This window comes from Gorilla gorilla, chromosome 1 (genome assembly GCF_029281585.2).
Source record: "Gorilla gorilla gorilla isolate KB3781 chromosome 1, NHGRI_mGorGor1-v2.1_pri, whole genome shotgun sequence".
NCBI lineage: Eukaryota > Metazoa > Chordata > Mammalia > Primates > Hominidae > Gorilla > Gorilla gorilla.
In genome coordinates, this window is record NC_073224.2 from 226963663 (window position 1) to 226977910 (window position 14248).

A 14248-nucleotide genomic window follows, 5' to 3' on the forward strand; every position below is an offset into this window, starting at 1 on the left:
AGCAAAAATTGCAGGGTAAGACTTAAGAAAACTTCAAGGAGCATCAAGGGAAGTGAAAATGGGACTAGGTGCAGGGCAATATGAATTAATGAATGTGGGAAGGACAAGGATGGGGAGAACAGTAAGCATGTGCTGAAGATACTAAGGGAGAGGATCTGGTGAAAAATTTGTTGTTAGACAAGCTCCTAGGTAAAGAAATAACGGGATAAGATTTCTCAACCCCACTATGTGCTTAAGAGTCATCCTGGCCATTCGCCCTGTCTCTGTTATCCTCTCCTTCCTCAGCCCCTTTTTCATCATCCTTGTTCAACTCCAGCTGGTTGTCCCCCTGATCTTCATTATCATCATCATCCAGTGGGTTCCCCTCCTCAGCAGAGTCTTCTGCACCCCCCTCAGACTCCATCTTCACATGAGTCTCATCTTTCTTCATGGAGCTACTGCTCTGCTCCTCTTCTGACTTAGCATTTTTCACCTCTACCTCTTGTTTGCTCTGTTCCTTTTCAATTTTTTCCAGGTTTTCCAGGAGAGAATCCACTTTCTGTTTTATCTGGGTCAACTCCTGCTTAATGGCCTGAAGGTCATCTCCTTTCAACTTTCCAGACTTGGAAGATCCCCGCTTTCCACTCTTAGAATTGAAGCCACTTTTGCCCCTTCGTGAGGTGTTTCCTGATACACGCTGACGTTTCGAGGGCACTACAGCCAGAGCAATGGGAGGAGGAGGAGGTACACGTGCTGGGAAACTGTACATCCCATCATAATAATCCCGTTGAAAGCCATAGTCCAAGTCAAAAGAGGAGCCGTACATCTCCGCTGCTGATCGTTTCACACCTGCGTTTCCTCGATTCACTTTTGGCTCTGCAGCCAGGTTAATATCCACAACCTGGCTAGCAATCATTCTGCCATCCTCTCCTGCTACAGCAGCCCGGGCATTTTTCTCCTTATCATATTGAACGAAGGCAAAGCCCTTATGAAGAGAGCAGCCTGCAATTTTGCCATACTTGGAAAAGATCGCCTCCACATCCGATTTCTTGACAACAAGAGTGTTGAGATTCCCAATGAACACACGGGAGTTCATGGAGTGAGGATCCATCTTGTTGGTAACGTTGCTGGCCATTGTGTTGGATGATAAGGTTTCTCAAAAAGCCAAAAACAGGAGGCGGGAGAGAGAAGAGATTCGATTCTAAGTCTCCTACTGCCGGGTTCTACGTGGAGAAGCTGACTGCAGCTCGAGGCCAGAAATGCGGCCAAAACAGCTCAGTCTTCACCTCTTCACAAAATGGCTCCCAACAAGAATTCTGAAATGATGTAAAGAAAAGCACAATGAACATTTTTGAAATAAGGACAAAACTGCATTTAGAAAAAAAAGATCAAAGCTTGAAACTGTTCTTATGAAAAAAAGAAAAAAAGACAGGATATAGCTCTGCGCTGTCGTAGGCTGCACTGTCACCATTCTAGATCGGCTGACTGTAGGTCAGATGGGAGTTTCCTTACAGAAATTAGTGACTTACCAGATCTGGACTCAGTTTGCAGGGTGCTCAGACCTCAGGAAGAACCAAGCAGGAACTCCAGGCTTGAAGACTTTGGGTCTCTCCTGCGGGTCTTTAGAAGTTTTTATTGACCTTTCTAATCACAACTCCTACCCACGCCCTTCCACGTATACACTGCTAGGCTCCAATCAAAAAGCAATATCTGATTGCATTTCTGAAGCTCCACCCAGCTAATCCTGATTGGGTTTTTGGCTTTCCGCAGATGAATGGATTTAACCAGATATCCATTCATATCACATATCCATATTCATTTCATGAATGGAGAAATTGACAGCATTAGGGATAGAATGGAAGTCAAGAATTCATTCATTTAAGGCCAGCTGAGTTGGCTTATGCTGGTAATCCAAGCCCTTTGGGAGGCCAAGGCAGGCGGATCACCTGAGATCAGGAGTTCAAGACAAGCTTGGCCAATATGGTGAAACCCTGTTTCTACAAAAATACAAAATTAGCGGGGCATGATGGCGGCTGCCTGTAATCCAGATTCTTGGGAGGCTGAGGTGGGAGAATTGCTTGAACCCAGGAGGCTGAGGTTGCAGTGAGCTGAGATTGCACACTGCCCTCCAGACTGCGTGACAGAGGGAGACTCTGTCAAAAAAAAAAAAAAAATAGAGTGCCTTCATTCATGAACTCCATAGGCACTGATGGAATTTTACTGATATGTCACCTTCATAGTCCTGAGTGTGAGGCAGGGAAGGGCTTGATCTGTTCTGGACATTAGACAGAAAAATAAAACCTGAGAGTAATGTTGTTGGGAGATCTTTGGCCACATCAAAATTATAAAAATGCTTTATAGTTAAAATAGCTTTATAAAAACAGAGAAGTCATCCCTACAAAATACGAATAAAAATCTCCATGTATGGAATGGTCTTGTGGGTTTTACATCACCTAAGGTAGCAGGAAATATGCTCATGCTGGTGGAAGAGAGGTGCTACTGAGGGTGTCAGTGGTCTCAGGGTTTAGGTTAAGGCTTCTCTGGAAGAAATTGAAACCATACATATAAACTTTATGAATATAATCAGTGAAGAAGGAGGGGGAGAAACAAAAATAAAGCAAGCTTGCAGCTCATTCAGCATTCATCATGAGGTCAGCTTTAACTGCTTCCTCATGGTTGCTGGCAGCCTACTGTCCCAAAATCATGTAGACTTTAAATTACAGTTCCCCTTAACTGTCCTGCAGACAACAATTTAAGCATTGTGAAGCATTAACTTTTTCATTTGACATATTCTTTCAGGTTCTGCATGTCAGTGAAACTACTGATGCCAGGTGATCTGAAGGGCCCTGCAAGGCACCAACTCACCAAAGAATGCAGTTTCAACATCCCGATGACTTCATACTTCTTACCGCTACACCAACTTTCCAGCCGCTTGCTATCTGGGATCCACTGGAAACCCTCAGTACTCCTTGGGGAGATGAATTTGAGGATCTCCTCCTAGCTCATCATTCAGCCACCCTGTGATCATTAAACTCTGCTGCAAACCCTGCTGTCTCAGAATATTGGTCAGCTACTGTGCAGCATGCATAGGAACCTGATGGTCCTGTAATAAAATCATGCCAAAATTACCAATCTTATCATGAATTTAGCATCCTCAATTGCTACCCAACTGTGTATGAAATCAGGTTGTAATATTAGCTGTGATCCTTCCCTTTCATCTAAATGACTCCATAGCCAGCAATTGCTTTGGTTAGTGAGAGTGGCTACATTTTGAACAGAAGATATTAGAAAGTATTTGGTTTGAGTGGTGAAAGTACCTAACAACATAGAATATAGGTTTGATAATTTTGTGTTAACAGAAAACAAAACCAAGTCTCAGTCAATGGAAGAAGATCAAATAAAGTCTTGTTCCATTGTCTTGGAAAAGCTGTCTACGAGGTGATGATGTCTGCTTCTAGGGAAGGCTTTTCCTTGGATATCCTCAATTTTAAGTCACCTGGTACAGTCCCATCCAATGCTGCTAATGGGCAGATTTTCCTTGGTGTCATTTCTGAAGACGCAAACTCCAAACGCTAGGGCATGAAGGTCTAAGCATCACTGAAAGCCTCCTTCACCTACTGGAAATAGTCTTTCAAATACTGCATCACGGTCTTGCAGTATTGAGTCACATTGTTACTGAATGATGGGCTCACTCTCCTAAGTGCATAGAAGCCAATACTATGACACTATCTTTTGAGAAAAGAAAAAAGATTCAGCTGGGTGTGGTGGCCCACATCTATAATCCCAGCCCTTTAGGAGGCTGAGGCAGGCAGATCACGAGGTCAGGGGTTCAAGACCAGCCTGGCCAACATGGTGAAATCCTGTTTCTGCTAAAAATACAAAAATTAGCTGGGTGTGATGGGGTGCGCCCATAATTCCAGCTACTCAGGAGGCTGAGGCAGGAGGATCTCTTGAACCTGGGAGGTGGATTTTGCAGTAAGCTGACATAGCACCACTGTACTCCAGCCTGAGCAACAGAGACTCAGTCTCAAAAAAAATATTAATAATAATAATCCAGTTTTCTTTGTTACTTTTGCTAATTTTAGTTTCAAGATACCATTTGTTCTTGAATACCTTTGCAGAATACCAAGGATAATGAAGTTAATGGTAGTGCCATTGAATCTGTAAAATTGTACCTGTGTGATCACCTGCCTAGTAAACTGAGGTTTCCTACCATTGGAGATTTCTCCAGAGATGCCCCAGAAAGGCAACACACTTTATAATCATTTATTTGCTATGACTGTGGCATCAGCCTTTGTAAAATGGTAAGCTACAACCCATCCTGCAAACAGACAGACAATCACAAGAATTGTAGCCTTTTTACCTGGCTCACTGTTATGATTGATCCATGACATTCCTCTTTCTTACAGCTAGATGTGTGTATGTCCATCTATTCATATCTATATCTATATCTATTTCCTTTTATTACCATGATTCACTTCCACTCCCCTTTCCATAGATAGCCACTCTACTCTTTGACTTAACCTTGAATTTGGATGTGACCTTATAGGATATAAGTATATGGAAAGTATATAGAATATATACTGGCATTTCATATGTGTATTTATTTTAATCCACATGTGTGCTGTAGTGTATGGTGCTACAGAAGACGGCCTGAAAATTAATTGTCCAGTCCTGGACACTGGAGAGTGAATGAACATGCTGCTATAGTTAATTTTCTTTCTTTTCTTCTTTTTTGGAGATGGAGTCTCACTCTGTTGCCAGGCTGCTGGAGTGTAATGACATGATCGCGATTCACTGCAACCTCCACCTCCTGGGTTTGAGCGATTCTCTTGCCTCAGCCTCCACTCTACCTGGGATTACAGGCACCCGCCACCATGCCTGGCTATTTTTTCTATTTTTATTAGGATAGGGTTTCACCATATTGGCCAGGCTGGTCTCGAACCCCTGACCTCAGGTGATCCACCCACCTCACCCTCCCAAAGTGCTGGTACTATGGGCATGAGCCATCTTGTCCGGCCTTGTTATAATTAAGATTTTCAGAACAACAGGGTGAGTGAAGGCTTATAATCAACTTAACTATAGACCTTGGTCTCTTACCAAATTTTTAATAATATATCTTTCAAATATAATAAGAATAAAAGTATTGCTTGCCCTATGTCAAATCCAGCTTAAAGTAATTAAATAGATTAACTCATAGCACTCTGTGAAATCAATATTGTGATTATTCCTTTTTATGGGTGAGTGAGCTGGGGCACAGAGGTTAAGTAAGTTGGATAAGATCACACAGCCATTGGCCACCGAGCCTGATTTGAACCTAAATTAATCAATCTGGATCTGGAATCTTTACTACTAACCAAAGTATCTACATGCCTCTAAATCCTAAGGTGCTGAGGGTCTTACCTTGTTTCATATCTCAGTAGGAAGGGAGCTAATGTTTCTCCATTACATCTGATGTTTAATGCAAATTTTTAATATATAATATTTCATTTTCCAAAATATGTTATTATACATTTACTTTGATTTTTCTGCAATTCTTTTCTGCATTTTTTAGGAACCTTGCTTTCCCTCCTTTAATTTGTTAGTGTGGTGAATTATGCATAGATTTTTCTGAGATTGTCTGGCATTCCTGGAATGGCCATTATATATTACTTTCTTTTCCTTTTTTTTTTTTTTTTAAGACCCAGTTTCACTCTTGCTGCCCAGGCTGGAGTGCAATGGCGTGATCTCGGCTGACTGCAAATCTGCCTCCTGGGTTCAAGGGATTCTCCTGCCTCAGCCTCCTGAGTAGCTTGGATTACAGGCACCCACCGCCATACCTAGATAATTTGGTATTTTTAGTAGAGATGGGTTTTCTCCATTTTGGTGAGGCTGGTCTCAAACTCCCGACTTCGTGTGATCCACCCACCTTGGCCTCCCAAAGTGCTGGGATTACAGGCGAGATTCAGAATGCCTGGCCTATATAATACTTTCTAATGCACTGTTGCATTTATTAGCTGACATTTTAGTAAGAACTTTGCTGTCTTGCTCCAGATCACAGAAAAAAAGGCTTTCAATTTCCACATTCAGTATGATGTTGGCTGTGGGTGTGTGAAAAATACCCTTTATTATTCTCAGGTGTTTTGTGGAGAGTTTTATCATAAAGAGATGTTGGCCAGTTGCAGTGGCTCACCGGTGAAACAGTGAAAAGCCTTCTCTACTAAACATAAAAAAAAAAATTAGCTAGGCATGGTGGTGTGTGCCTGTAACCCCAGCTACTCAGGAGGCTGAGTCAGGAGAATCGATTGAACCTGGGAGGTGGAGGTTGCAGTGAACTGAGATTGCACCACTGCACTCCAGCCTAGGTGAAAGAGTGAGGCTCTGTCTCAAAAAAAAAAAAAAAAAAAATCCCTTCAGGACAAAACCTTGTTCACTCGTGGTCTATATTTAATGTGCTTCCACTAGAAGTGAGAAATTCTCATAGTTTACATAATATTTTAAAATTATCAATCACTCCAAAGGCATATCTACTATTTGTAAAAGTATTAACTACTTTGTCTTTGACGATATTACAAGCTCTAGTAGGGGTGTATCTTACTGTAAATTGTTCTGATATAAACTCTAAAATAAATGCAACAGAATTAACCAACTTTTAAAACAGGAAAAATAGGCTGGGAGCGGTGGCTCACGTCTGTAATCCAGCACTCTGGGAGGCCAAGTCAGGCAGATCACAAAGTCAGAAGATGGAGACCATCTTGGCCAACATAGCGAAACCCCATCTCTACTAAAAAATATAAAAATTAGCCAGGCATGGTGGCACAGGCCTGTAATCCCAGCTACTTAGGAGGCTGAGACAGGAGAATCATTTCAACTACAGAGTCAGAGGTTAGAGTGAGCTGAGATCTCGCCACTGCACTCCAACCGGGGTAGCAGAGTGAGACTCCGTCTCAAAAAAAAAGAAGGCCGGTCGCGGTTGTGGCTCACGCCTGTAATCCCAGCACTTTGGGAGGCCAAGGCAGGCAGATCACTAGGTCAAAAGATTGAGACCATCCTAGCCAACATGGTGAAACCCCATCACTACTAAAAAATAAAAAAATTAGCTGGGCATGGTGGCGTCCGCCCGTAGTCCTAGCTACTCAAGAGGCTGAGGCAGGAGAATCGCTTGAACCCAGGAGGAGGAGGTTGCAGTGAGCCAAGATCGCGCCACTGCACTCCAACCTGGTGACAGAGCGAGACTCCATCTCAAAACAAACAAACAAAAACAAAACAACAAAAAAAAAACCCCAAAAAGCTGGAAAAATAAATTCTGAAAGAATTTCCATCTCTATGAGTTCATCTTCAGAAGTGATAGCATTTCCTGCTTGGCATTTTTCTCCTACATTTTTGGCATAAAATCTATCAACAAAAAGTATAAACCCAGGTTTGTGTAATAGAATGTTACACAATATTCATACTTTCCTCAGGCTTTTTCCACCCTGCTGTAGTCATTCACTTTTAGGCTTTCCCAGGTCCTAATACATTTGTGTCAACCGATATAAACCAGGTAACCCACAGTCACAGCCTCCTGCGAGGATTCTAATTTACTCAGTAGATCGGTGCAGTGACTCACAACTGTAATCCCAGCACTTTGAGAGGCTGAGGCGGGAGGATCACTTGAGGCCAGAAGTTCAAAACCAACCTGGGGAACATTGCAAAACTCTGTCTCTGAACAAATAAAAATAAAAATCCAACAGAAAATAATGGATACTACGGAGAATATGAGAAATGAGAACCGTGGTACAACATTGGTAGTTATGTAAATTAGTACAGCTACTATGAAAAAGAGTATGGAGTTTCCTCTAAAAAATAAGAATAGGATTATCATATGAACCATAAATCCCACTGCTGGATATATATCCAAAATTAAATAAATACATCCAGGAGATATCTACACTACCATGTTGGTCAGGCTGGTCTCGAACTCCTGACCTCAAGTAATCCACCTGCCTCAGCCTCCCAAAATTCTGGGATTACAGGCGTACACCACTGCACCCAGCCTGCACTCCCCTATTTATTGCAGCATTATCCACAATAGCCAAAATATGGAATCAAACAAAGTGTCCATCAACAGATGAATGGATCAAGAAAATGTGGTAAATACACACAATAGAATATCATTCAGCCATAACATGAATGAAATCCTGTCATCTGCAACAACATGGATGGAACTGGAGGGCATTACGTTAAGTGAAGTAAGCCAGCTACAGAAGACAAACATGGCATCTTCTCACTCATATTTGGGAATTAAAAACACGAAACTTAAAAATAGTAAAATGACTGTTATCAGAAGCTAGGAAGGGTACTGGGAAACGGATAATAAGAAGGGGATGGTTAATGGGAATAAAAACACAGATAGGAATAAGATCCAGGGTTCAGTAGCACAATAGGGCAAATCATGTTGACAATAGTTCATAGTAAATTTCTACATAATTAAAACAATGGAATTGGAATGTTGCTAACACAAAGAAATGATAAATTCTTGAGATGGTGGCTATCCCTGTTACCATGATTTGAACATTACACATTTTATGCTTATATCAGAATTTCAGGCCAGGTGCAGTGGCTCATGTCTACAATCTGAGCACTTTGGGAGGCTGAGGCGGATGGTGTGCCTGAGGTCAGGAGTTCAAGACCAGCCTGGTCAACATGGTGAAACCCCCCTTTCTACAAAAAATACAAAAAGTAGCCAGGCATGGTGGCGGGTCCCTGTAGTCCCAGCTACTCAGGAGGCTGAGGCAGGAGAATTGCTTGAACCCAGGAGGCAGATTTCTAGAGACCTCTGATGTATAAATGTCTAAAACAGGTTGATCAATCATGGAAGACACCAGAAAGTTTCCATTCAGGTTCCATTTATTTTTGACATTTTTAAATAATCATCCTTGCAGGGGTAACTCCTGCATCACTCTAGAACTTCAGGTTCTATTTCTGACTCTAGGACACAGGTCCCTGAAGGCTTCATCAATGCCAAGTCAGCATTTTTACCCAGTCCTACCCCTGGCTGAGTCACCTTTGTTTTTCCACTCACAGTGAGCACGTGCCTCAAATATGTGGCTGTGTGCTTCCTTTAAGAAGCGGCTGACCGGGCCCTGCTGCCCACACCTGTAAACCTGGCACTGTGGAAGGCCAAGGTGGTCAGATCACTTGAGGTCAGGAGTTTGAGGTCAGCCTTCGCCAACATCGTGAAGCCCTGTCTCTACTAAAAATACAAAAATTAGCCGGGCGTGGGGGCATACACCCATAACACCAGCTACTTGGGAGGCTGAGGCAGGAGAATCACTTGAACCCAGGAGGTGGTGCTTGGCAGTGAGCTGAGATTGTGCCACTGCACTTCATCCTGAGGGACACAGTGAGACTCTGTCTCAAAAAAATAAAATAAAATAAAATAAAATAAAAACTATAAAAAATAAAACAAAAATTAAAAAAATGCACCCATGTACAATATTTTAGTTCCCAAGTGTCCAGAAGAAAGCTTATCCATCCCATGAACCAGGCCTTCCCTAGGAGCAAAGATGGAAGTCCACTTTCTCAGATGGCCATGAGCCACAGGTAGGGCAAGGGACGGGACCAAAGAAGATCCTCTTGGGCTGCCTGACTTCCCTGAGTGTACGCATCAGCTCAGCCCGAATTGGGATGAGGATCTCCCAGTTGACATGACCCTTGTAGTCAAGACTCTCCAGAGGGGCAGGATACAACTCCAGGCCTAACTTGCTCAGCCCGCCTGTGTGACGCAGCAGGTCTTTCAGAGCATTTGTGGAGGTCTCATTTCCATGAAAGTTGAAGGTGGTGAGCTGGGAACAGTGGCTCAGGGCAGGCAGGAGGACCCTGAGTTGGGGGTCCTGGATCCGACAGTTCTCTAAGACGAGGATCTCGAGAGTAGCAGCAACTTTCTCCAGCAGAACTCCAAGGGGCTCAAGATGGGTGGTCCACATTAGGATATGAATCAGACGCAGCTCCTTTAGCTGACTGAGGCTTGGGTACTGAGACAGACACTCCATGTCCCGATCAGTTAGGTAAGCATCACTGAATATAAAGGCCCCCAAGGGGTTCTTGAGGTACCTGGAGAGAGCAAGAAGTTAGTTATGGGCAATGGTGCCAGTTAGAGGAGGGGGCTGGGAAATAATCTCAATGGTAAACTTGAAGTGGGCATTGAGTAATTCTGCACCTTACTACCACACAGGTGTTATAGTAACTGCAACGGGGAAGCCTGTTTCACCCAAGCACAAGTTTGTTCCCATCATCAGATGATGGTCTGCGTGCAAGGTGCTGCCTGATGAAGACTCAGATCATCCAGGGGCAGCTCCATTTTAGGCTCAGTCCTTTCACCCTTGCCTGTGTGATTGGTACCACTCTCACACCTACTCCCTCACCCTCCATCCCAGAAGCATGCACTTCTGATATCAATGATCTTTCCTGGAGTTCAAAACAACGTTTTACAAACAGGGAATTAGAGTAGTTTACTAAGCTGCTGAAGACAGAGCTGCTACTGTGAAATGCACAGGTTTGATGTACTTTCTCTTTTTTTTTTTTTTTTTTTTTTTTGAGGCAGTCTCACATTGTAACCTAGGCTGGAGTGTAGTGGCACCAACTCAGCTCACAGCAGCCTCCACTTCCCTTGCCTCAGTCTCCCAAGCAGCTGGGATTACAGGTGCTTACACCCGGCCACACCTTCCCTTCTTTCATACCATCCTCTGTATGAAGAATATGTTTTCATCGTATTAACTTTATACACTGTTCCTCACAAGGAGTTCACAAATGCACCCTCCCTAGATCTGAACCCTCAACTAACCGGCTCCCTACACACCTCTCTCTGTGGCATCTACCCCAGGCCATCCCTCTGCCCTTATGTGAGTGGTCTTGTGATACCCACTTCAGGATATAGAGCACTGAAGAGCATAATGAGTTGACATTCTAGCATCCCATTCCCTGTGACATCACCGGTGGCTGGCACACAGTAGATGCCCACTAACATTTACTGTGAAAAAGAACATAAGTCTGTGGTATGGTCTGCAGAGAAAGCTCACCATCATTTCTTACCTGAGCAGGTGCTCCAGGTGCTCTTTGATATTACTGATCTTTTTTATATAAAGCATCTGGGGGTAGTACAGGCAGAGGAATGGAGAGTCCAAGTCAGGAATGCATGGCCACTGGACGCTCACGTATAATTCACGCTCATAACCGAAGGCTAAAAAGAGTTCATGAAGATTGCTCATCTGGCTCAGGTAAGGGGCAAACTTTCCTGTTTTATTCAGAGAGGACTTTTTCCAGACTTCCAACTCCTGGATACTGTCTGGGTATATCCTTTCCAATAAATTGCAGAAACTTGAAGTGGACATTGAGTAATTCTGCACCTTATTACAACACAGGTGCACTAGACCTCTTCTGTAGTGGATCCACCCACAAAGGTAGCTCAGGCATTCATCCAGTGTACTTTCCTTTAGGCAGAGGTCTATGAACACCTTCAAGGGCTGGCACTCTCCCATCCTTGGACAGTCCTCCACTGTCTGCCTCTTACTCATGGCCTCTGGGGAGCAGGAGAGGACCCTGGCTCCAGACCATATGGTCCAGAAATTCTCATCAACATCCCTCAAATCCAGCACTTGAAGTTTCCACCGCCTGTGAGTAACATAGGGGAAAAGCTCAGAATGTAGGCAAGGACCCACCCCTGACCTGAGCTTTCACTCCACATCCAGGACATCAGTCAGCTGCTCCTGTCCTCAGTGCTCCTCCTTCTGTCTCTTCTCCATCGGGTTCCCCCTTGGATTCTGCCTGGTACCCACTTCTAGTACCTTTACTTTCTGCTGGGAGGAAGCAGGCTCCTGTTTCCTCAGTGGACACTGTATGGTGAGCAGACCTTTCCCAGAGGATCTGGGCAATGGCCAAGGCCTCTCATGGGCACCGTCAGAAGCCTCTGAGCCACCCTAGCTCCCCAACCCCACCACTCCTCCTGAGCCAACTGTCCCTTCCCTGGATGCCTGGACCCTTCCCCGCAAGCCACATGAGTCACCTCACCTGGGGCGAACCTTCTGGGCCACCAGTGTATCAAGTCCCCTCAGGACAGCTTGCAAGGTCTCCAGATGAGGTGTCTTCATCAGGGATCCCAGAGGGAGGCGGAGGAAGGGCCAGGCCTGCACCATCAGCTTCAGGGCCTCAAAATGTCTCATGCTGAAGGCCTCCATGAACATCAGAGGGAAGACCTCCCTGGGCAGCTCATCCAGGGTGAAGATGGTCAAGAACTGGTTCCTCAGCAGGTTCTGCCCTGCCAGCTCCAGCAGTCTGGGTGGGGCCTGGAGGCTCATTCTGACAAATCTCCGAGGAAAAACTCTAGAGGACAATCAAGTGAAAAGGCAAGTTTCTCGGGCCATTCCCCAGCAACCCCCACTTCTCCTAGGGCCAAAGTCATTTCTCTAGCATGTGTGAAAGAGCCCTCAGTTTACTCCAATTCCATTCTGCAATAAGTGGCCACAGAGGCATAGTTCTACCCTTCTGGTACCAAGAAGAGTGTGTCCCAACCTCTAAAGTGCAGGCAAGATCACTCCTAGTCCATGAATTATTAGCCACTGTTGCAATAAACTCATAGCACTGGGAAATGTTACCGAGGATCTCTGAAGCTCGGATCTCATGCCCAGCTAATCTTTTATTTTTTCACTTTTTGTAAAGACAGTGGGTTTCACTATGTTGTCCAGGCTGGTCTTGAACTCCTAGACTCAAACATTCCACCCGCCTTGGCCTCCCAAAGTACTGGGATTACAGGCGTAATCCTCTTCCCGGGCTCATTATTGAAAATTTCAGCGAGAAGCTTTGAAAGCTATGTGACAGTGTTATGCATCATTCGCAAGACACAGATGTTTCCAATACACACCTCTTACACATGTTCAAAATGAACCACTTTGGTTGTGCGCCGTGACTCACACCTGTAATCCCAGCACTTTGGGAGGCAGAGGCATTGGATCATCTGAGTTCAGGAGTTTGAGACCATCCTGGCCAACATGGTAAAACACTACCTCTACTAAAATTACAAAAATTAGCCAGGTGCAGTGGTCTGCGCCTATAGTCCAAGCTACTAAGGAGGCTGAGGCAGGAGGATCACTTGAACCCAGGAGGCACAGGTTGCAGTTAGCTGAGATTATACCACTAAAATGCAGCCTGGGAAATTGGCTAGATTCAAAAAAGAGAGAGAGAGAGAACTACATTGGATTAGACTTCTTAAGCTCCATCCAGTTAATCATGATTGGATTTTGTCTTTCTTCCAGATTAACTATCAAATTAGATATTCATCCATGAAAGTGAAATATTTAGGGATATGGTGAAAGTCCAGGACTCATTCACTGATTTACTCCACAAACATGGAATTTTACTAATATGTGTCCTTTGTAGTTCTGAGTGTGAGAAAGGGAAGAGTTGAATCTCTTCCTGACATTAGACAGAAAGAAAAAAACTTGAAAGTATCTTTGTTGAGAGATCCTTGGCCACATCAAATTTATCAAAATATTTCAGAGTTAAAACAGTTTTACAAAGATAGACATGACAGTCCCTAAGAAAACACAGTAGAAATCTTCACGAATCCAATGATCACCTGGGTGGTATAATTTAATTTTTTTCGTGTCGAAGGAGCTGAGTCTCACTTCATCACCCAGGCTGGAGTGCAGTGGTGCCATCTCGGCTCACTGTAACCTCTGCCTCCCAGGTTCAAGTGATACTTATGCTTCAGCCTTCCATGTGGCTGGGATTACAGGCATGCACCTCTACACCCATGTCTCCGTTTGTGTGGAAGAGTTACAATGAGGATGTGATTGGTTTAAAATTAAGGTCAAAGATCCTCTTTGGTTGAGATTTTTTTTCTTTAATAGGGTCTCACAATGTTGCCCAAGCTGGAGTACAGCAGTGGTGTGAGCATGGCTCACTGCAGCCTCAATCTTCTGGGCTCAATTGTTTCTCCCATGTCAGCAACCCATACAGTTGGGAAGACAGATGCATGCTACCATGCCCGGCTAATTAAAAAATATGTATATTTTGTAGAGGCCAAGCACCAGTGGCTCATGGCTGTAATCCCAGCACTTTGGGAGGCCAAGGCAGGTGGATCACTTGAGGTCAGGAGTTTGAGACCAACCTGGCCAGCATGTGAAACCCCACCTCTACTAAAAATACAAAAATTAGCCAGGCAAGTTGGCAGTTGGATGTAATACCAGATACTCAGGAGGCTGAGGCATGAGAATTGCTTGAGCCTGGGAGGCAGAGGTTGCAATGATTTGAG

General features: G+C 44.1%; 2 protein-coding genes across 2 annotated transcripts; both read right to left on the reverse strand.

Annotated features, from left to right (window-relative positions):
• Positions 1-202: 202 nt before the first annotated feature.
• On the reverse strand, positions 203-1295 carry LOC115932964 (heterogeneous nuclear ribonucleoprotein C-like 1). Its single transcript, XM_031006648.3, has one exon. It carries the CDS (start codon positions 1112-1114, stop codon positions 233-235), a length of 882 nt encoding a protein of 293 aa, XP_030862508.3. The 5' UTR covers positions 1115-1295; the 3' UTR covers positions 203-232.
• An 8199-nt stretch (positions 1296-9494) lies between these two features.
• On the reverse strand, positions 9495-12293 carry LOC101152310 (PRAME family member 10). The gene is made up of 3 exons (XM_031006649.3): positions 12007-12293; positions 11032-11610; positions 9495-10053 (listed from the first exon to the last, which is right to left on the reverse strand). Exons 1-3 carry the CDS (start codon positions 12291-12293, stop codon positions 9495-9497), a joined length of 1425 nt encoding a protein of 474 aa, XP_030862509.3.
• Between the last annotated feature and the right edge of the window lie 1955 nt (positions 12294-14248).